Raw genomic sequence first — 20,704 nt, forward strand, 5'->3', positions numbered from 1 at the left:
CCTTGTCTGCAAATGTCAAAAAAAGAAAAACAGGCACTTCTGGTTTTTGATGTAACAGGAAGTGCCCTTTTTTCTTTTCTTAAGATTTTTGCAGACACAGAGAGCCCTGCAGAGAGCTCGCCGGAAACCCTGGAACCCCAGGACTGCAGCACTGGCTGCAGATAAGTGAAAACCCCTCTCCCGTCTCTGGCAAAAGCAGAAACTTGGGGATTGTGTTGCTGCCTTCCCCTCACCCCTGCACATAGTTATAGTGCTCCCAATTCCCTTGTAGGAGCTTGGGAAGCACTGGCTTAGGGGTGTTTAAAACGGTGTTATTTATTTTACTCAGAATTAAACCCGTTGTTTCAATAAGACTTTAGCTGTAATCTTCTTATTCATTAGAGACAAACACCTCTATTAATAGCAAACATAATATTTACAGTAGCACTTCCATGTAGAAATGTATATATGTTGTCTATTTGTAGAGCACTAAAGGAGAATATGTAAATAGAGCTTGACTTGATCTTCTCTGTTCCTTCCCCTGCAAGGGAATTGTTTACAACTAAGCTGGGTAGAATTATGAGGACAGTTGAATGATTATTTTTAATCAGATTCTTCAAGTAACTGGGACCAGAAATAATTTTTAAAGTGATAAAATGTTGAGATATTTTCCTTTCCCCACCTCTTTGTCTAAGGCAGCAGTGTCCAAACTTTTTGGAAGAAGGGCCACATCATCTCCTTGACACTGTGTTGTGGGCTGGAAAAAAAATTAATTTACATTTAAAATTTGAATAAATTCACATAAATGAATATATTAGAGATAAAACTTATATGAATGAATGACTGTCTCATGATAACTCAAAACCTATAAAAGACCTGTGCAAAGCAAGGTCAGTCTTTCCTTTGCTGCTGCTTCACAGACATGAAACAGCAAGCATTGGAGAGAGCCCTCAATCTGCAGCTCGCGCGAGAAGTTGAACAGTCAGCCCTCGCACTGAGAGTAGTCACATTGGGCCATTGTGGGCTCCAGCATGTTTCTGGAGGGCCAGAAGCTCAATGGAGCTTGAGGGCTCCCTGCAGGCCAGTTTGGGGGTCCTCAAGGGCCGCAAATGGCCCCCAGGCCGGGGTTTGGGCACCCCTAGGTTAATCCATGCCAAGAGACATGCAAATCCAAACTGGATTTCCTTGGTGCTTCAAAGAAAGGTCATAGGTTAGATTTCTGTCATAAATGACATGTTTTTTTATAACAGAAGAGATTGATAGATCCTCTAGTCCAGGGGTGCCCAAACCATGGCTCGGGGGCCACTTGCAGCCCTCAAGGGCTCCCAATCTGGCCCTCAGGGAGCTGCCAGTCTCCAATGAGCCTCTGGCCCTCCAGAGATTTGCCGGAGCCCGTACTGGCCCGATGCAACTGCTCTCAGCATGAGGACGGCTGTTTGACCTCTCACCTGAGCTGTGGGACGAGGGCTCCTTCCACTATTTGCTGTTTCACGTCTTTGATACTGCAGTGCAGCAAAAGAAAGGCTAACCTTGCTCTGTGCAAGGCCTTTTATAGGCCTTGAGCTATTGCAAGTCCTTTATTCATTCATATAAATCCCATCTCTAATATATTCATTTAAGTAAATTTATATAAATTTATTCAAATTTGAAATGTAATTTAATTATTTGTTTTCCTGGCCCCCAACACAGTGTCAGAGAGATGATGTGGCCCTCCTGCCAAAATGTTTGAATACCCCTGCTCTAGTCCAGGGGCGCCCAGACCCTGGCCCAGAGGCCATTTGCGGCCTTCAGGGACTCCTAGTCTGGCCCACCGGGAGCCCCCAGTATCCAAAAAGCCTTTGGCCATCCGGAGTCTTGCTGGAGCTCTTGCTGCTCTCAGTTCAGCTGCTCTCAGCATGAGGGCAACTGTTCGACCTCTTGCATGAGCTGTGGGACAAGGGCTCTTTCTACTGCTTCCTGTTTCACATCTGAGGTGCGGTAGTGGCAGTGAAGGAAAGGCCATCCTTGTTTTGTGGAAGGCTTTTTATAGCCTTGAGTTATTGCAAGTCCTTCCTTCCTTCCTTCCTTCATATACATCCCATCTCTAATTTATTCATTTATGTAAATTTATATAAATTTATTCAAATTTGAAATGTAAATTATTTGTTTTCCTGCCCCCAACACAGTGTCAGAGAGATGATGTGGCTCTTCTGCCAAAACGTTTGGACACCCCTGGTTTAACCTAATAGATTTGTTCCTTTCTATCAAAATAGCATTTCAGAATCAAGGTACTGAACTTTGCAGAGTGTGGCAGTAAGTTCAGTACACTGAGTTCCATCTGTTCCAGGGATACATAAGCTGAAACGTGTATAGCTTGAAACATTTTATTTTACATTTTATTTATTTCATATTCTTATTCCGCCGTTCCTCTAAAGAGCTAAAGGTGATGTACATTGTTCCTTCCCTCTGTCTTCACAACAGCCCTGTGAGATAGGTTTGGCTGAGAGATGTGACTGGCCCAAGATCAGCCAGAAGCTTCTTGGCTGAGCAGGGATTTGAATCTGTATCGTCCAGATCTGAGTCCAACATCAGAACCAATAATACATCACCCTGGCTTTTTCAGGAGCTCATCTGGCTCTTGCTAGCCCAGCAATATTCTGCCTGCAAAAAAACACCATCAAAGGTCATACTGCACCTGTGCACAGGTGCTGATGCTGCCTCCTGTAACTCAGATATCTAACTCAGGGAGCCAGTGTAGTTTCATAAGTTTCATTGCTGCCCCTACCCCCCTTAAGGGTCTGAAGAAACCTTGGAATGTGGTGTGTGTGTGTACTTCAAGTTCGTTTGGTTTTCTCAGTATCAGCTGTCCTTCCCGTGGACGGAGAGATGCTTCTCTGTGCATTAATTCTGTGTTTCATGCCCTTTGTAGCGCACTGTTGCTAGTCAAGGTGTCAGTCCCTGTTCTACACTAACGAGCAGCACGACGTCACCTAGCACTGAGAGTCCCTGCTCAACTCTGAATAGCTGTGCTGGCAAAATGGCAGTCAACAAAAGTAGTCCCTGTGGGACCATTAGCAGTCCAAGCTCCACGTTGGAAAGTAAGGACAGTGGAATTATAGGTAAGCAGTTTAATGCAGTGATTAAGGCTGACTTTTTGCAGATTGCTTTTCTGTATCAGCAGGTGGGCCAGTATGACACTGCAAGGCTGTAAAGCTAAAGCACTCTTGTCTTAATTCCTGTCAGCATTTGGCTCCAGTTCCTGAAGTCTTTGTGCTCCAGATATTTTTAAAGTGTTCTTTCACTGAAATAATTGTGTCACTCTCCATGGTTCTTTTTCTCCTTTTCCAATACCCATTTTTTACATGCCTAAACTTTCTTTTGATGTAATCCTTTATGGTGGTGATGGTGGTTTACCAATTGATGGAGAGAGGAGGGGAACTCCTGAATTTCACCCATAGTGCTACACTCATGCAAGCTCTGTGTTTGTGTGCTTTGAGAACACAGTAAAAGCACTACAAGGCATTTGCACATATGCATGTGTGCTTGCACACCCCTTTGTAACTTAATAGAGCAGGAAGTATCCCCTCCTGGAAAGCCTTCCATTCATTTTGCCATTGCAACCACAGCATGAAATAGTGTGACGGGGTAGCTTGTTGCTTGTGTGTGCCTATGTTAACACTACTTATGTGTCTGTTTAAACCCCACTGTGGTGCTTAGCAGAGGAAGGCATGCCTATAGTGGTGCCTATGTTAGTTGGAAGGTTGCTAGGACTTGTCTCTCTGGAAATCTTACTGCAGCCACAACACTGTTAAGTATGTGGAACTTGAAGAATATATGAATACTAGGGGAAACACTTTCGTGAAAGTATCTCATGAAAGCACTTCCCTTGAAGACCATGTCTTCTGGCTTTATATAGAGTGATGTGGTGACATGAAGCAGGGTGGTAGGCAAAGCAATGCTCTTGTTTCACTTCTGAATCACTCTAATAAATCCAGCCAAGCTGGAACGCAGGGCTTGTTCATCTGTAGTGGTTTGGGCAGATGTTGGTGAAAGAAAGATGTTAGTGGAGGCAGACAATGGAGGTACTGGTGAAAGCTTATGTTCATGCATCCAGGAAGGCTGAAAAGTTTTCATCACATTTTTGTGATGGTGAATAAGAGGAAGTGATCTGTTTGTTGATGGGTGGTTTGAATGATTAACTCTAAATTGAGAATGAAAGGCAGTATTGGAAGTAATCATGCCCTGCAGCATTAAGCAAAATCAAGGCTTTAGGGCATGCAGAAGAAAATCAGCAGGGAGATGGCCAGGCTATATGAGAGAGAGAGAGAGTGTAAGTACATGTGCATCTTCAGTTCTCAAGGTTGTTATAGAAACACATAGGATGTTCTGTTGTGCAACATGCTGGATTAAAATGCAACATCCCCTCCCACACATTTCCCCACAAATCCTTCAAGACAGTAATGAGTTTGAAGGCTAGCTTGCACAGCATGCACTGCAAATTTGTCTGCATATGAAGAGGGAAAAGAAAATGGAATGGAACTTAAAATGAACTAGCATACTGCTAAATGTGTTTAGTCACTTGAAGTCATTATAGACTTGATCATCTTCCATTCATTTGGGAAGGTCACGCACCTTCTACCAAAACAGCTGTTACTATTTGGTGAACACAAGGTGTATAACTATACATGAAAATTTGTTAATAGTCTTAAATGCTTATTCAGTATACAGTTTAACGAGTATGTCTTTTGTAACACTTTTGGCAGACTTTACCCAACCATGAAAATAGCTTGTTCTTCCCTACTACTTAAGTAGGCTTCCATTATATTTCCATTCCTGCTATGTTATTCTGGGCCAGTAGGCCCTTTGAGTGGAGAACTGCTTTCCCCTCCCTCTCCCACACTTTCCGCTGGCTCAGTCTTCTTTTCCCTCTTTTTAGTGTTTTATTGCTTTAGTTGAAATTGTCTGTCTCCACTGACATAATGAAGGTGAGGGCAGATTTTCATCTTTTTCAGTGAGCTAAGTAAGAGAGAAGTCTGGGCTAGTGGCCAAAATTGGGGTGGGGGGGGGGTAGGATCTGGCAGTAAGCCTTCCTTTCAGTATTAGAAACTTGAGTGGAACTCTTCTCTGACCCCTCCCTTCCCCTCTACTCAGATTAGTAAACCAGAAGGGATGCTTATTGCATGATATATCAAAAGGCCAAGTCAGTCAAAAACTTCTGATCAATCAAAAACCTGAATAATTCTGAAGCACATTGTAAGGCAAAAGATGAGGTACTTCATCAAATTTCTTAACAACTTTTTGTAGTCTTTGAGTCATCCATATTCTTAAAAGAAGCTGTACATACTTTGCTTCTTTAGAAATGCACATAGTTGTAACAAAGGGCATGTACAGCAGCTGTCCTGTGATATGCTGTGTATTTTATTTTTCCACTGAAATCAAAGATACCAAGTTATTGTGCCTTCAAAGAATATGTCAGCCTGTAGAATCTGTCACTCAGGATCAATCAAAGAACATTACCTTATTTCACCTATATCAGAATCGTTGGTTTCTATTTTTTTTAAAGCAACAGTAACAAGTTCATCTGAAAATGATGACCGTAGTGGATCTAGTTTGGAATGGAGTAAAGATGGAAGTCTGCGAACCAGTGTGCATCAAGGAATTATCCATGAACGAAGGACAGATAACTGTTCACCAGTTGCAGAAGAGGAGACTGTTGGGTCTTCAGAAAGTTTGCCAAAAGTTGAAGCGTCTTCTGGAGATGGCCCTGTAACTTATACTCAAAGCTCTGGCTCGTTAGTAATGCCTCGACCCAATTCTGTTGCAGGTAAGGAAGAATTGAAGGGAAGTGAATATTGAATGAATTCCAGATTTTTTTTCCTCAAAAAGCAGCCGTTTTCTTAATTTCATTTAATGTGGATCTAGTTCTCCTAGAATTATATCTGATCCCACATAAAGGAGAGACAGGAGATCACTTAAAAGGGAAGCATACATTTTAAAATAAATAATTTAAACAAGGTCAGAAAATGATGGATATTGCTATGCAGACATGAGGTCGCTCACTTCCTTAAAAATAAAAAGGCATTTAGAGAGTGATGTAAGTGCTTTTCCATTTTGAGTGCTGATAGTCAATTGTGTTCAGCTTCCAAAATAAATTAGAAAATCAAAACCTAAAACTATGTAACTTCTTAAAGAGTTGTAAAATGATGTATATCAGTGTCTGTATGTGTCTCTGATATTACAGGCCTATCCAGTGGGGCCCATCTTACCTATTTATCTTCATTCTATGCAATAACAGTCACAGTTGGAGTGAAAGTGTGGGCAGGGTACACAATAGCAGCTCCCCTATATCAAGTTTTGCATGTTGAGTAGTGGAGAAAGTATGTTATTCCTGTACAGAATGCTTCCCTGAGAAATTTGTTGTGCGGGGGGGGGGGGGGTCATCTCAAAAAGCCTTCTACATTAAGTATCTGCAATTTTAACCTACAATGGTGGTGGTTTGGAATTTATTGATTTATTGAAAAGTCTGTTTTCTTTTGGTAGTTCTGTGTAATTCCACAATTAGGGTTTGCACCTGTAGGGCAACAATGGAACTTTCTAAAACTCTAGGCAGGGACTGGCATCCCTCTAATAGAAAGATTTGTCTTGTCTGGCAATGCTTCAAGAAGTGGGACAAGTACCTTCCCATGCTCTTCTCTACTCGCTGCAGTAAAGTGGCACTGCTGAAGAGGTTCTTTGGGAGGCCTTGCTTCTCTGACCTCTAGTGGTTTTCTTCTTGTACAGCAGCCATTTTCAACCACTGTGCCATGACACACTGATGTGCCGCATCACATCTGCAGGTGAATCATCTGCAGGTGTGCCGAGGGAATTCATGGAAGGGTCATTTATTAGTAGGGGCATTGGGGGATGTGAGCCCCCAGCCACCACCAACAGCATGACGTGCCTTGTCAATTGTCCAAAAACTGCTGGTGTGCCTTGACAATTTTAGTACCTTGTCAGTGTGCTAAGAGACGAAAAAGGTTGAAAATCACTGTTGTACAGTTTCGTTAGGGAGTTTTGTGTTGGTTGGCTTTAGTGTAGCCACACCACTTAAAAAATTTTTTTTAAAATGAGATGAGGATGGATTTGTTTGCAGGGGCTTGTTTTTTCACTGCTTTCCATCCATGTACATACAGCACAGTAGCTGACCTCTTAAAAGTGAAGTAGATAGAAGCAACCCATTGCCTCACTGGGTTGAAAGAAGAAAACGGTTCACGCTGCTAGAATTTCACAAAGCAATATTCTAAGAACTGTGCATCCAGATTACGTACCTTGCTTGGCTGCTACATCTTTTTAACATGACTTCAGTGGGCGACTGTGTCCAGCCTTCATCTTAGGCCCCTAATTAAGCCTCCAGGTTGCAACAGTGTCTTCCAAATGCAGTGCCAAAGTGGCTTCCAAGGATTTGGTCCCAGCCTTGAAATGTAAATAGTACCTCTTAATCAGCTAAGTGCTCCAGGAACTATGTCAGGATTACTGTTGGGACCAAAGTTCTTACCATTCTTGCTTTGGACTTGCTTTGCTGACCCCCTACTAACTGGCTAAGAGGCACTTTTTCAAGTGGGCACTCCTCTTTTTAGCAGGAGGAGAGTAACTCGCCCACCTCACTCCAGTAGTGTCTTTCCTAGTGGCTGTCTGCTGGTTTTCTTTTGCATCTTTTTAGATTGTGAGCCCTTTTGGGACAGGGAGCCATTAGTTATTTGATTTTTCTCTGTAAACTGCTTCGTGAACTTTTTGGTTGAAAAGCGATATATAAATACTGTTGTTGTTGCTGCTTTGATGAGCTGAAAAAGAAGCAAGATACTGAGGGAGATGCAACTCATCAATTACCAACATTGACTCTGAGATCCATCACGGTGCTGAGTATAATTTTAACCCTGAGCTCTGCTGCTGGGGTTCCATGGATCCTTTTTTAAAAAAAAAAACAAACTACAGAAAATGAAAATAATGTACAGGTTGAGTCTCATTATTCTGGAGGGTTCCTTTCCAAGAACTCAGTGGATGGCAAAAAACTGCACTATAGCAAATCAATTTAAAAAACAAAGTCTCTTTGATCTGGTGATTTAAAACTGGCCTTGCCAACCTTTGTAATGCACACAGAGTCAATCAGTCTCTCTGCAGGAGCTTAGGCTTCACTAGGAGGCAACAATCCCTTCACCAGGAACCCCAGTAAGGGGGAAAGAAGGCAGAAGGTGATAATTACTGCCATTTAGCCTTCTTTCACATGCTCAGGGGGAAGGGAGGAGTGAAGCCTGCAGAGAGAATGCTTGATGGATTGTCAACCAGCTGCCCTCTCTGGCATTATTAAAAGACTATTTTCCTTTAAATTAAAGGAAGGGCTTTAAATTAAATTAAAGGGTCCTTCTCATCAGCTTTGAGGTAGAAAAATCTGTGAATAATTAGGTTATATCTGTAATTGTTTGCATGACTGTCTCTCTGCAACAGTAAAAAGCAGTTTTTTAAACTGATTTTAAAGGGGTGCATTTTTCCCCTTCTCCAGGGATCATCACATTCCTTCTCAGTTGCAGGGGCCATTCATGTTGAGTCAAATCCGTGTATAAAAGAATCTGTGTATAACAAGGCTGGACCTGTTTTTCCTCTGCTCCCCCCCGCAAATAAGTTCCTTAATACAGGCATGTCTTGGCAAGAGTTGGTAGAGTGTAGAGAATTTTTGAAAAGTATGTTTTGCTTGGCCTGAATTATGATCAGTATTCCCCAGTTCAAAGGGGATTGATTGAGAAGTAAAAGAGCTGGCTTATAAGGGTGTTTTTTGTTTAAATCTTTTGAATAAGGATAACATGAGATTTCTGTTCAAAGTTTTTCCTTCAGTTCACTGATTCAATTGAATAAGGTGTGTTCTAAAAAAAGCAAAGTTGTCCCAAGTGCTGACCTTGATTAATTTAAACAATTTGCATGGGAGATTCGAAATTTAGCCTACAACCCTGTGCACACTTTCCTGGGAGTAAGTCTCATTGAACATAATGATACGTACTTCTGAGTAGACATACCTAGGATTGGGCTGTTAAAAAGGTTGTTTTTTTAGGTAGTAAATACATAGTCCAACAATATTGGGTTGGGGTTTTTTGCCAGCTTAGCTTCTGAGGCAGCTTTAAATGGCCGTGTGCTAGAAAAGCTGTCTATGAGCTTTAGGCTTAAAAGTAACTTGAGAATGTTTTCTCTGGGAAGCATTTTAAACACTTTTCTTCTGATATAAAAATTCTTCTGTGATGCCAAGGTTTTGTGTAATGCTTCTTCTGTCCTTTTGAAAGTACATTTGGCTTTTCTTAGAACAAGACATAATTTTTTTCTGGATCAGTAAAAGTCATTAGCTAGGGAGAAATCTCTTCATGTGTATCATCCAAAAGCACATTTAAAATACCTGAGTTTTTATTTTGTTTTGATTTTTGAAAATTTAAGAAATAAAGTTCACTTCAGTGAAGGAAGGCACCTAACATTAAAAAAAAACCACTGCTAAAAACTAGTGTTAAAATTCAGTTTGAAACTTCCTCATGTTTATTTTATAAACAAATCAGTATCTAGCTGTTGTCCTGAATGTTTATGCTTTTCATTAGTCTAATGAATACATCAGATAAGAAACTGTAATCTGTTTTAGTTGGGTGGGGCTATGATGCACACAGCACCCTTTGTTGTCCACCAGTTGATCATGTCCTCTGGTGGACCACCAGTTTCCTTCTTCCTCTTCGTTTTGCAACAGACAGGAAAGAGCAGGCTGGGGTCTAGTTCCTCTTCACTCTGTTTGCCACCTTCAGAGAAGAAGGTGCCCTCCCTCCAAAGTGCCATTGCTGAACAAACATAGAATGAAGAAAAGCTGCTGGATCCTACCTGGCTTGCTGTTGTAAGGTCAGGAAGAAGCCATTGAATCCCCATTGTCTGTTCAAGGATACCTTGGGTTGATGGAGAATGAAAGCACATTTCCTTGGACATGTGGAGGGAGGTAGGACCAGCGCTTGTCAATGGCTTCTGCTTGTGAGTTGACCCATGGAATAATTGCCTGAAATACGTGCATGCTGTGTTAGAGTTGGCGGAGAGGACTTTCTAAGTGTAATGTTAGCTCTTTTTAGGGAGAGCTTCAAGTTATAAATGTAAAAACTGCTCCCTGTAATAGCTAATGATGGATTAAGCCATTTGTTCCAATTGCTAGCCAGTAAAGGGATTGACTTAACTAGATATTTGTGGATCACAACCTTGTTCCACAGTCAGGAAGAATGGGAGGATTATTGAGAAATATTTATTGCAGTCCTGTTATTGTGGCATTCTTTCTTAGATCTTCTGTGAAATTCAAGGGAAGTGCTGTATATGTGAATCAGTCCAGAAAGCGGTGAGGTGATTTGATCAGTGACTAATGTTTGGTTTTTCGTTTTGAGACTCTGTTATCTAAGCAAGAACCTACAATTAGAAGCTATAGAATAGCGCCTGTATTAACTTAACAATTCCTAAGTTATTTTAGCTGATGTCACTTTGCTCAACTAGTATTAACAAATTTTGCTTCATCTTTCTTTCTAGTCTCTCTCCTCTTTTCCCCTTCCCATTTTCTGTTGTTGTTAGATTTCTAGTTCTTCATGCATCTGTGTTTGTAAAATTTTTTAGTAAGTGTAATAGAGGCCATTCAGGACATATCTTCAAGAGAGTGATGCAAAGTTACTGATGTTTTTCTCATAAGGGGAACCCCCTCCCCTGTTTAAAACACATTTCTCCTGATTAGTGGTTGGTTCATACAAATATCTGCTAATGGCTCCAGTTTTGGGATTAGCTCTTTCCAGAAGGAAATAAGCTTTGTGCAGGGTGGTCTTAGGGAGGTCTGTGGAACCCAGTATTAGTTTTAATGGAACTGTGCAGTGCCTCTCTCTTAGACTCATGAACGTTCATGTCTATTCTTTTTATATTAAAAGACTTAATAAAACAGTACATTAAAAAAAGGAAGAAAAACCTTCCCTATTAATTTTCCAGAGGAGAAAAATCTTGATGCAAATAGAGTAAGCAGTATTTATATTGGTGTCTGTTTCATTAAAAACACACTGGAAGGGAGAGATGATTGGTAAACGGATATCAACTAAATCAAAAAGGCCTAAATGATAATCCAACATTTCAAATCATTTGATCTGCAAACAACATCAGTGCTTTGTTTTATACAGTGCAGGCAATTCACATCTTTTTTGCAAATATTGCACTAGTAAAGATGTGATAACGGGTGTGTGCGTGTGTGTGTGTTGTATATTGCAAACATACTTAATCCTCTGTAAATGTGTAAAATTTCAGCCACTGACCACAAACCACTCCTATTTGTTGCAGTAGAACATGTTCAAAAGATTTTGTTAGTACATGGGGCCCGCGTTATCCATGAGTTCGGCATCTGTGGATTTCAGTTATCTGCGGGAGCCATACAGCCCCCCTACCTTCTGAGCCTAACCAGAGTACAGCTCTGATCATGCTTGGAGGGTTTTATCTGAAGGTTTTCCGGAGGGCTTCCCAGGGCCTCAGAATGCCTTATAAGGCAATAAAAACGTCACTTCCAGTTTTACAATAAAACTGGAAGTGGGGAGGGGGGCTTTTTTGGGCATTCTGAGGCCTGCAGTGGCTGTGGAACACTGTCTCTGTGGGCCTCAGAAACCTCTGGGCCCAACCAGAGCCCAGTTCCAGTCGGGTTCAGGGGTGGGGTTCCAAAAACCGCAGATTCTAATACCTGCAGTTTTCCATATCTGCGGGGGTTCCAGAAACGGATTATGAGGACTCCCTGTATAGTGATTGTTAACAACAATACAACAAAGGACCCATTCCTATCTAACTTTTAGTGTCGATGCAGACATGCCAACAGGGCGTGTAATGCATCCTGCAGGCGGGGGCAGCAGTCATGGAGGACTCCTCAAGATAGGAGAACATTTGTTCCCTTACCTCAGGGCTGCATTGATGGTGGAAAGTTGGATAGGATTGGACCCAAAGTTATATATACATGGCGCAACAAGAGATTGCTTTGACGTTCCCATTGCAGAAGCTTACAGTGCCAAAAGAGACATGCTGTTTTTCACTTTAGCATGCAGCATGCCTCTTCAGCCATAGAACCATTCATTGAAAACATCAGCAAAACCTCTGGCTTTGGTGCAGTGCTTTCCCACATATGTGTGTCATTACTACCGTTTTAACTTCTGTTGTTCCTTGTAGTGCCTCCTGCTTATTAATTTTGAAGACAATCAATTTATATTCTAGTAGATTTGACACCCTCTTGAAAGTTTTAATATTTAGAGATTTATATCTGTTTGCAAAAAGAGAGGCAGAAAATCCTGCTTTTAATAGGTGATTATTGATGTTCTGGACATTATGAAATATTTCACACGGTGCCTGCTTGTCTGCCTGCAAGATTTGGGCTGCCAATACTTCTGAATGAAATCACTGGGGCAGAAGATTCATCTTAGCTACCTTGCTGTGTTTTGACATAGAAATATTGGAGCTTTAATAAGTAATTTTACTGCCAAACTGGCCATAAAAATTCAGCATGAGCCTTATCTCCTCTTAGTTACCAGCTAACAATAAATTGGCAGTTTTTAATCCTTCATGACAGTATTTCATATTAAGAATATAAACCACAAAGGTTTGCATTAATTAAAAGAATGCAACTCTGAATCAACCAGTTTATTGTAGAGCAAAGATATTTCAAAAATTGTATTTTATTTTTTAGAATAGGGCTGGAAAGTATACATTTTTGGGGATTGATTACATAGGCCAACACACATTTTACTTCCTTAAACGTTACACCAATTCCTGGGTATATTTGGGGTGCCGATTCCAAAAATGGCATCCATTTTGCCCTATCACATCTAGTTTTGGAGACACGGCATAGCCTCTTTAGTGAATGGTTCAAGCAGCTTCCTCATGAGGAAGCCTACACCATGCCTTCCTCATGAGGAAGCTGCTTGATAAAGGAAGGTGCTTGATTTTTGGAATCGGCACCCCAAATTCATATCAAACCACCATAAAGTTTGGGAAAAACTTTTCTGACCCTCAATTTTGTAGGCCTGTGTTAGTGGCACAGAACTATTTTCCAAAGCAGAATGTTCTTGTTTATGTGATGATTACTAAGGAATAGTGGAATGTGTCTAAAATACTTCATTTTCAAACTTTTTGTGAAAAATTTCACATAAAGTATAATAAATCATTAGAACTTTATAGCCATGGATTTTAGCTAACATCATTACTTATGGAAACTCAAGGACAAGGTTTTCAAAATGACAGTGTTGCTGAAGGAGGTGTTACAACTTGCTGCAAAGGGAGACACTTGGTACTAAGTTTTTGTGTATGTCATGTATTATGTTTTGTATCATACTCTTCCTCCAAGGAACACAAGAGCATTTTAACTTAACTGCAGTTGTGTGAAGTTTGCTTTGTTTAGGTCTCAGCTGGGCCAGGAGACATAGTGTGCTTTCTTGGAACTGAGTAGCTCTATCTTCTTCCTACTTGTGGTATAGCTTGATAGTTTGTCTTTATTTAGCACTGCCTTTTTGTCTGTCCCTTACCTAGAATGGGTGACACATTGGACAGAGTGTAGCTGTGTATTCTTGGTTTAACAACTCGCACACTGTTCCTTTTAAGAAATCCCAAGGATTGTTTCTTTTAAAAACAGGCAGTACAGAACAGCCTTTTGCATGTTTTTCTAGTGGTATTATGGTGATGTCATGTGTCCTTGTCTGTAGTGTCATACGAGACCATTCTATAAGCCTCTCCTCCCATATCTATGATGAAAAAGAATAATTGTATCCATATATTCAGGTTACTTGTTCTGAGAGCAGTTCTGGTGCCCATCTATGACTGTTGGTGATTATGAGCTAATTAGAGCCATCTTGTTCCACAGTATGACTTTTGTAAAATTGCCTCTTGCCTTTGACATTTTCTACTTCAAAAAGAATTCTTTTGGGGCAGGAGGGAGCATTCATACCTTTCGTGCTGCTACGCAATCCTCCCAGAATATCATAGTTTTGCTATTCATATGAAAACACACACAAATTAATGAGGGAGTAGACTTTGGAGATGTTTAAACTGATAAGGTTTACTTTGTGTTCGGTGCTGCAGGCAGTGCAAGAGTTAAAAGTGGATTAGGCAGATTTATGGAGGAAAAGTCCATCAAAGTTTACAAGCCATTATGGCTACCTAGGTTTTCGAGGTAGCCTATCTCTGAATGCCAGATGAGTGGGAAAGGAATACTGGTCTTTTGTTGTCTTGAGTGCACCCTGAGGCATCTAGTGGGCCACTGGGAGATGCAGGTAGTTGGATTAGATGGGCCCTTGGCCTGATCCAGAAGGCTCTTCTTATGTTCTTAAGCCATAAACTGATCACATGACCTGGCAGTTTGTGAGGCAGCTGCTTTGCTAAAACTGAGTTCATCTGGGTTAGGCTGGTTTGACCTAAATGGAAGACCTGAACCCTGAATTAGACCTGAATGGAAGACCATCTGGGAACTCCATTTATGCTACCGAGTTCCAAAATGGAAGAAAGGCGGGATATCTTTGTAGTCAATAAAATAAACAGAAACCAGAGTCTTCTATTTGTGTCTTGTTTGGTGTTGTCCAGCTGGCCGCTGTGAACCTTGATGTTGGACTTCACAGCCCACAGATCTCACCAGATAACATTCTTCTTATAGCAACAAGTTCCACCAAGCTAGAAGATCTGAATTATTTGGATGGGCAGAGAAATACTCCATTGCGGACCTCAATTCGCTTACCTTGGCATAACACGGCTGGAGGGAGAGTTCAGCAAGAAATCAAAGGTACTGATGCATTGGTTCTGTCTTAGAGTGTCTTAGAACTGAATCCTAGTTCTGAGTGAGGCTTATCTTTGAAAGCGGCTAGGTTCTGCAGTGACAGCACACGGTCTCTTACTTAATGAGGAAAGGAGATCTGAAGCAGTAGCATTTCCTTAGGAAGATATCCTTTTTATTCTGTGGGGTGTGCATGCCTGAAGCCATGTTTGGAACCACCTTTTATTCTTACCTGCCATTTGAGTGTTTAGTTCAATTCAATCTATTGGAAATGGACAGATACTCTGTGTGGGTAGAAAGCATCTTTGCTTGAATGACAGGTTGCTCATAGTCCAGTGAACAGCTTACTGTTTGCTTCAGTACTGCACCTGGCAAAACACGTCCAGTACAAATGAACTCAGTAGGGCTTCTTCCTTTGACCGATGTGAGCATCTAAACGTGTCATTTGCTGTTGTGAGGGAGTTTATCCCACTTCTTTGGCATCAGAAAGTTCTAGAAGGTGCCAGTCCTGATACTGCTTAGAGAAATCCTGAATACTGTTTGCTTAGCAGCATCTGGAACACATGAAGATGTTTCTTTTTGTGCCATTTTATATTTACTTTCTGATTTGACCTAAGGTGGGTCCCACCTTTCCTACTGCTACACAAATTTATCCATAGGGCACAGCTTTCCAAACTGGGGCAAAGCAATGCCCCAGCAAGGGAAGCCAGGTTGTTGCCCCCTTAAGGGGCTGAGTGACGTTGACAGTGATGCCAGCACACCACATCAGGCAGGTGGTGGCGCTGGGGGGAAAGGGCTTTTTAAACATGTACTGACAGTCATTCTTGCCCTCCGGAGGATGTGGGGAGACTGTGGACCCCTCTGCAGGGGACCCCCACATCTCAGAAATGCAGCAGATCAGATTTTTACCCACTTCTGGTTTTAGTGAGCTCCATGTTTTTATCCAATTTGAACTAAGAGGGGAAAAAACCCAAGTTTGATCATATTCAGAACAGGTATAATTTAAGGTAGAAGGCAACATTTATTTTCTAGGTTACCCCTCTATCTTTTAGAACCAATGTTCTCACAGGAATTCCTCCTCCTCCAGAATCGAATGCTTTAAACCTGAGCCTACCAACAGAGGTTGTTGACTTTAAATGATCAGGCCCTAAAAATTGATATTCACACAGATAGTTTTGTTTTGATAAACCCTGTATGGAAACCATTTAAAGTTTAGAAAGTACCTTATGAGATTTAACTATGCATTTTCTGCTCTGACATAATTTTGGTTCCAAGCTGTGTTGACAAGTGTTCAGAATAGATCATTAGTGTTTTCTAAAATGTGTGTTTTTTGCCTTAAATTGATTTTTCACTGCTTAAAATACTGTCTTCTAACAAATTCTCTCCTTTCCCTCTTCTCAGCACGTTTTGTCCCCTATAAGCCTCAAGACATTTTGCTAAAGCCACTGTTGTTCGAAGTGCCAAGCATAACAACGGACTCTGTGTTTGTCGGAAGAGATTGGCTCTTTCAAGTAATAGAGGAAAAGTTGAAGAATACAGAGCTGGCAGAAACCAGGGGAGCTGTTGTCATTGGAAGTGTGGGATTTGGGAAGACTGCTGTTATTTCCAAGCTTGTGGCACTTAGCTGCCATGGAAGTCGCATGAGGCAAATCGCCTCCACCAGCCCTAATTCTTCTCCTAAAAGTATGTGTCAAAACGCTACTTTAATTTCCTACAAGAGTCAATTTAACTGACAGCATTTCTTTTCCCTGCTCTCCTCCCCCCACTCCATTTGTGTTCTTTTTTAGTACTGTATAAACAAGCCTTGTTTTCTCACACACCATCTTCTAGACCAGGGGTGTCCAAACATTTTGGCAGGAGGGCCACATCATCTCTCTGACACTGTGTCGGGGACCAGGAAAAAAAAGAATTAATTTACATTTAAAATTTGAATAAATTTACATAAATGAATTTATTAGAGATGGAACTTATATGAATGACTGAAGGTCTTGCAGTAGCTCAAGGCCTATAAAAGGCCTTGCACAAAGCAAGGCCAGCCTTTCCTTTGCTGCCACTGCTGCATCACAGATGTAAAACAGGAAGCAGTGGAGGGAGCCCTTATCCCGCAGCTCACGCAAGCTGTCGAACAGTCACTCTCTCACTGAGAACAGCTGTGTCGGGCCAGCATGGGCTCCAGCAAGTCTCTGGACGGCCGGAAGCTCATTGGAGATTGGGGGCTCCCTGCAGGCCGGATTGGGAACCCCCGAGGGCTGCAAGTGGCCCCAGAGCCAGGGTTTGGGCACCCCTTTTTAGACCCACACAAAGTTTATATATGACAAAGTTAGATTACTGTACAGCAGCATTTCTCAATGCTTGTCTGGCAGTGTACCTCTTTCATGGGGCACCAATTGGGTGGCCAGACATAACATAACAAACACCGGAAAGAGGTTCAGGGTGAACTGGAGGACTTTTTCAAGTGCACAAAAATTGTATGCTGAAGCACCCACCAAGCTGAACCCCCTGCTTGTCATGCTGCTGCTTGTCATGTTGCATTGGTAGTCTCACTTCCAGAGGGCATGGTCTGGGGGTCCTGCACATGCCACCGGACGCCACCTCAAGTACCACTGGTGGTATGAGTACCACTGGTTGAGAAACACTTTACTGGCTACAAAATGCCCATTGTCTACTTCCCTTTATACCTTGTGCTTACATGTTTGTTAATCAGGCTGCTGTGCTAACCAGTTATGATTATCTTTGGAATTCTTTTCCAACCCTTTCACTAGGCCTAAGAGTTTAGGGTGTACCTTTTTCACCATATGAAGGAATAAACACATTAATAAATATCCTGGATAAAGTTTTAAAGTCCATAAAGCTGTAGGTCAAGAAGCTAAGGTTGCCTTGAAGAACAACTCAAAGGACATTAGAGTAGCCTGAGGAAAAAAGTATGAGTGAAAGAATTTTGTGTTTGCAGTGCAAGTACCCATTCTGTATGGTCATGTTTGGGTGAATTGAACTGGAGAACATTTTCCAGTGATCCCTAATGGAGGAAGAGAACTTCTGGGCAGACCTCTGGGCGGCAACTAAGATTTTCAGGATGAATTGAGGGCTGGTATAGCAGGTGGTCTTTTGTTCTTCCAGAGAATGTTGTGTTAGAGGCAGGTACTGTTGGCTGAAGCAGCAGAACTTCTGCTGTAACAACAGCCAAGAGATTGACCGACTGAAGAAGGATTGACAGATCAATATATAAGTTATAGTGGTTGTGAGATTCTGTGGGGCTGAAATAACAAAATAAGGTCAACCTTTTTTTCCTTGAGTTAAAAGCAATACAAGTAGACCTGCATTATCCGCAGGTTTGGTACCCGTGGATTTCATCATCCGCTGGTTCGGTTCCAGGAATGGAAACCCTGCAGATAATGAAGTCTGCCTGTACTTATAGTAGTTAGTACAGCAGCACTTAAGAAGCAGTAACTGAATGCTTATTCCTTGGTAGTTCCACCATGGACCTTATTTTTTGCTTCCTTTCACCAGGTGTCAGTGTTCAGCAGTTTGCAGTGATTTTCATGCTGAGCAGGAGAGTATGACTCTTCTTTCTCATGCCAGACACAAAACTTTATTACGTATTGCCCTGGGGCTTTTGCTTTCCATTACAACCCCTCTTTATTATGCAGGACTAGTGGAACTCACAAGTGAAGTGAATGACCTGTTTTCAAAATGTTAGTATTTCTAAAGTGATAGTTTGTATGAATACCTGGTAGGTTGTTGTAATATAAATATGATGATAAAAGTTTTTGTAGTTATACTGTTTTGAAAGAATTGTTTCATAGGGGGTGAGGAGAGAAGGATGTGTGAGATTCCAGCAAGCTAAATCCTTTAAAGATTCTTGCTTGTTCAGTACAGATGGATTTGTTGAACTAGCATTTTCTTAGCATAGGACCCTAAAGTAAAGATCACCTTTGGGGTGTGTGTCTATTATTATAAAAGAATTCAAATGTTTTTCTTCTGTTCTTGATTTGGATATTTGCTGTTACGGCATCGCTGAATTAGTATAGCAGATCTTCAAAGCACAGTGATGGTTATGTGCAGCAAGAGGAATGAAGTTATAACTGGTAACACATGAAGGCTGACTGAGAAGTTCAAACAATGTTTAGCTTTCGCCAGAAGACTAAACATCTCAAGCATTACAGATATATAGTTTATGCCACAAAGTGATTATCACTAGTTATAGCTCTGGTGTCTGTTTGGTTTTTTCCCCCCACAGTCAGTGACCCCTGTCAAGAGATTCCTCTCAGTCAGTTACCTTCTTCCGTTGTTGGGTCAGCTGATGTCTCTACAGTCAAAACTCTGAAATGCCCTCCTGCTCAGGAACGTCAAAACCAAGTGGGTGATTCAGTTAGACGTCTTGCAGCAAAGGTAACATCTGAATATTTAATTGTTCCTTCAACATGGTGCACACCCCCCCCCCAAAACTTCTTGTGTCTTAGATACTTAAAGAAGTTGCCTCCTACTAGCTGAAACCACTGGTCCATTTAGCTCAGTATTGGTTATGTTGATTGGCCATAATTGCAATTCCTCGCTTTGACAAAGCTCTTATAAGAATTCAGGATGCTTGGAAATCCTGCATATGTGGCTAGGATCACGTGTTGCTGTATTTTTTTTTCCAGATTTTGATAAAGCTTTTGCTAAAGCTGTAACTGCAGTGATCTCCCATGTGCAAGCTGTTAGGAGTCCTTGTGTAACCTTGATGAGCAGGCTATTGGGTAGTCTCTTTTCTTCCTGTCCTTTTGCCGCTTTTTCTTCCCCTTTTCTGGCTGCATAAGTTCACACTATCTTGCTTAAGAATTGTGGGTATTTTCTTTCTTGCATTTGACTCTGGCAGATGGTGATCCCTAATTCCAAAGAAAACAACTGTTTCCACCAGCTAGTTTGTGTAATGTATCTTTCTGTGGTTCGTGTAACTGGAAGGAGGGGAGGATAAAACATTTGATCTAGGCAGCTTACTGTGTTTTCATCACTGATGTATCTACCAGTTATATAAACTGGAATTATCAACAAATTGCACTAGGGACATTCTAATGCATTTATTTTTGCTGGAAGGATTGTGAAAGGAGTAAAGCCTTGCAAAGTGTTATAAATAGGAGAGGATTTGATCTGATATTGAAATTTTACGTTAAAGAGGAGAATCCCTGCCAAAATCCCTTTCGTCTTTATGTAAGAACTGTCCTAATACTGTTGTCATCAAAGCAGTTGATATATTTGTAACTTGGTATATTCTTATTTTGCTGTAGGCCCAATCCTTTCCAACTTTCCAGCAGCTATGGTGAGTCCTGAGGTAAGGGAACAAATGTTCTCTTACTTTGATGAGGCCTCCATGACTGTCTCCCCACTTCAGGATGCAGCCCATGCTCCATTGGCATGGCTGCATAAGTGTTGGAAGTTGGATAGGATTGGGTTTTTAATCAATTCCAGATGACTTAGATTGCAGTCCTGTGCATCTTCATTCAAGATTAAGCTGCATGAAACTTGATGGCCCAGCTGGATCATGAATGCAAGCTAAATAATTTAAAGTCCATGCACTTCTTTCTTCCCTTCCATTTTGTCCTCTTTTTGGCACAGAGCTGTGTCCTGGTTAGTTAAGTCACAGCTCCATGTATCATCTAAATCTGGAACCTGTGGTTTAGTTATGGTTTACAAACATGATATGAATCCTGGAGAAAATATAGTACTGGCAACTGTATATTTTGCTTTTGGATTAAAAGAACAAAGGGTCGCATCTACTATTTAGTTTCCTCTAGAGCAGCTGTTTCCAAACCAAAGACTGCTGTGTTCCAGGATAAACTTCTGCTGCCTATTGCCCCAGAAGGTTCTGCATCGATTTCCTGGGGGAAGTGGCTGCCCAAAGCGAGGTGTGGGAAGATTGGGTGAGAAGAAAGGAGGCTGCAGTGCGGAATAGCTTTTAAGAGTTTGCCT

The 20,704-nt window shown here is 41.4% G+C and overlaps 1 protein-coding gene across 3 annotated transcripts in view; it reads left to right on the plus strand.

The window, feature by feature from the left end:
- TANC1 (tetratricopeptide repeat, ankyrin repeat and coiled-coil containing 1) overlaps nt 1–20,704 on the plus strand; it is a 180,548-nt gene that overhangs the window by 116,562 nt on the left and 43,282 nt on the right. For all 3 annotated transcript variants that reach the window (XM_066612033.1, XM_066612034.1, XM_066612035.1), the window contains 5 exons: nt 2,888–3,077; nt 5,522–5,782; nt 14,642–14,767; nt 16,160–16,441; nt 18,996–19,147. In XM_066612033.1, the coding sequence (XP_066468130.1) occupies nt 2,888–3,077; nt 5,522–5,782; nt 14,642–14,767; nt 16,160–16,441; nt 18,996–19,147 (1,011 nt within the window). The remainder of the gene's footprint in view (nt 1–2,887; nt 3,078–5,521; nt 5,783–14,641; nt 14,768–16,159; nt 16,442–18,995; nt 19,148–20,704) is intronic.

This window comes from Tiliqua scincoides, chromosome 1, assembly GCF_035046505.1.
Source record: "Tiliqua scincoides isolate rTilSci1 chromosome 1, rTilSci1.hap2, whole genome shotgun sequence".
NCBI lineage: Eukaryota > Metazoa > Chordata > Lepidosauria > Squamata > Scincidae > Tiliqua > Tiliqua scincoides.